At 42.9% G+C, this 1,714-nt stretch overlaps 1 protein-coding gene across 1 annotated transcript; it reads left to right on the top strand.

Annotated features, from left to right (window-relative positions):
• Positions 1–69: 69 nt before the first annotated feature.
• LOC105458738 lies at positions 70–1,208 on the top strand (the record flags this gene model as incomplete). Its single annotated transcript, XM_011704259.1, has 2 exons — positions 70–178; positions 490–1,208. Coding segments are annotated over exons 1-2 (828 nt in total), but the record flags the coding sequence as incomplete, so codon positions are not given.
• Between the last annotated feature and the right edge of the window lie 506 nt (positions 1,209–1,714).

Genomic DNA, 1,714 nt, shown 5'->3' with positions numbered 1-1,714 from the left:
AAAATGGAGCGGAAAGTAAACGCGCTTTCAACAATAGAAATAAGAGAAGCGTTAAAGGCATTAGTCAAGATGGCTCAGCAAGAATGTTTTCCAAACCAGTTACAAGGCAACAATAAGACAGACATGATCGCTTCAGTCAAGAAGTTAAACTCTCTTAATCCCTTTTTTGACAATGAAGGTCTTTTACGCGTAGGGGGAAGGCTGAGAAACTCAGAATTTTCTAATAATAAAAAGCATCCTATGGTTCTGTTAGCAAAGCATTAATTCACTAAATTACTTCTTACGGAAGAGCATATACGACTACTACACGCAGCACCGCAAGCATTGTTAGCATTCATACGCGAACAGTTTTGGATAATCGGTGGCAGAAATCTCGCAAAGAAGATTGTTCATGAATGCGTAAAATGCTTCAGGAACAGACCACAGCAAACACAAGCATTAATGGGCGAATTACCTAAATCTCGGTAGCCCAACCTTTTCATGCCACAGGGGTTGACTACGGTGGTCCTTTCTTGATAAAGGACAAGAAAGGCAAAGGCTGTAAAACGAACAAGTGTTATATTTGCCTATTTATATGTTTCGCTACAAAAGCGATACATTTAGAGCTGGTCTCCGATTTGACTACAGAATGCTTTATTTCGGCACTCAGACGTTTCGTATTTAGGCGAGGCAAACCGGCTCACGTGTACTCAGATGATGGCACCAATTTCGTTGCCAATTGCGAACTAAATGATCTAGCTCGATTCCTATTAAAGGAGCAAACAAGCTTAAGTGAATGCATCAATGACATAGGCATCAATTGGCACTTTATTCCGGCTTACTCTCCGCATTTCGGAGGTTTGTGGGAAGCTGGAATAAAGTCCACTAAACACCACTTAAAACGTGTTGCAAGCAATTCGTCACTGACATTCGAGGAATTCTATACGTTGATTACACAGATAGAAACAATATTAAACTCGCGACCATTAACTCCCATGTCGACGGATCCTAACGATCTCATTTCTCTTACTCCCGCTCACTTTCTAATTGGAAAGATTTTAAATTCAATGGCCGATCTCGATTTGACCCATTTGCCAGGTTGTCCAGATGGCAGCTGGTCCAGAATCTGCAGCAGCATTTTTGAAAGAGATGGAGCAAGATATTTGTCGGAACTACAACAGCACACAAAATGGAAAAGGCCCTTTCCACAACTAAAGGAAGACACGATGGTATTAATCAAAGAAGGAAATCTCCCCCCATTCAAATGGCGATTGGGGCGCGTAATATCCATTCGTCCAGGACGAGACCAGGGGTGCGTTCCGTTTCACGCATAATGCGCATAGACTGCACCAACCATCGTTCCGTTTCATGTAATGCGCGCATTGGTAGCGCAAAGATTTCCCTAGATTTTCCCCCTCTCCAGCGCATCAACCGCGCATCGACTACCGCAGCTCGGACGTAAAGCGTTTGATGCACCGACGATTATTTGGCGGTAAAATTCTATTTCTGATTATGGCAGAAAGTGAATACGTTGAATTTCCAGTCATTGTCGACGAAAGTAATGAGGTTCTCACCCTTATCATTAATAAAGAAAGTGCTGAAAGGGCTAATCGAGGTATGTATATAATATTGTTACGCTCGCGCTCACTGTTCCACTCGCGCCTGCGGCAAAGACGGAGACACTCGCGAGCTCGCGCGGAAAAGAATAACACACTCGTTTATAAATCAACTACAA

The sequence above is a fragment of the Wasmannia auropunctata genome, unplaced genomic scaffold (genome assembly GCF_000956235.1).
Source record: "Wasmannia auropunctata unplaced genomic scaffold, wasmannia.A_1.0 LD334368.1, whole genome shotgun sequence".
NCBI lineage: Eukaryota > Metazoa > Arthropoda > Insecta > Hymenoptera > Formicidae > Wasmannia > Wasmannia auropunctata.
The sequence above is the reverse complement of the archived record's forward strand: the minus strand, read 5'-3'. Positions and strand labels throughout refer to the sequence as shown.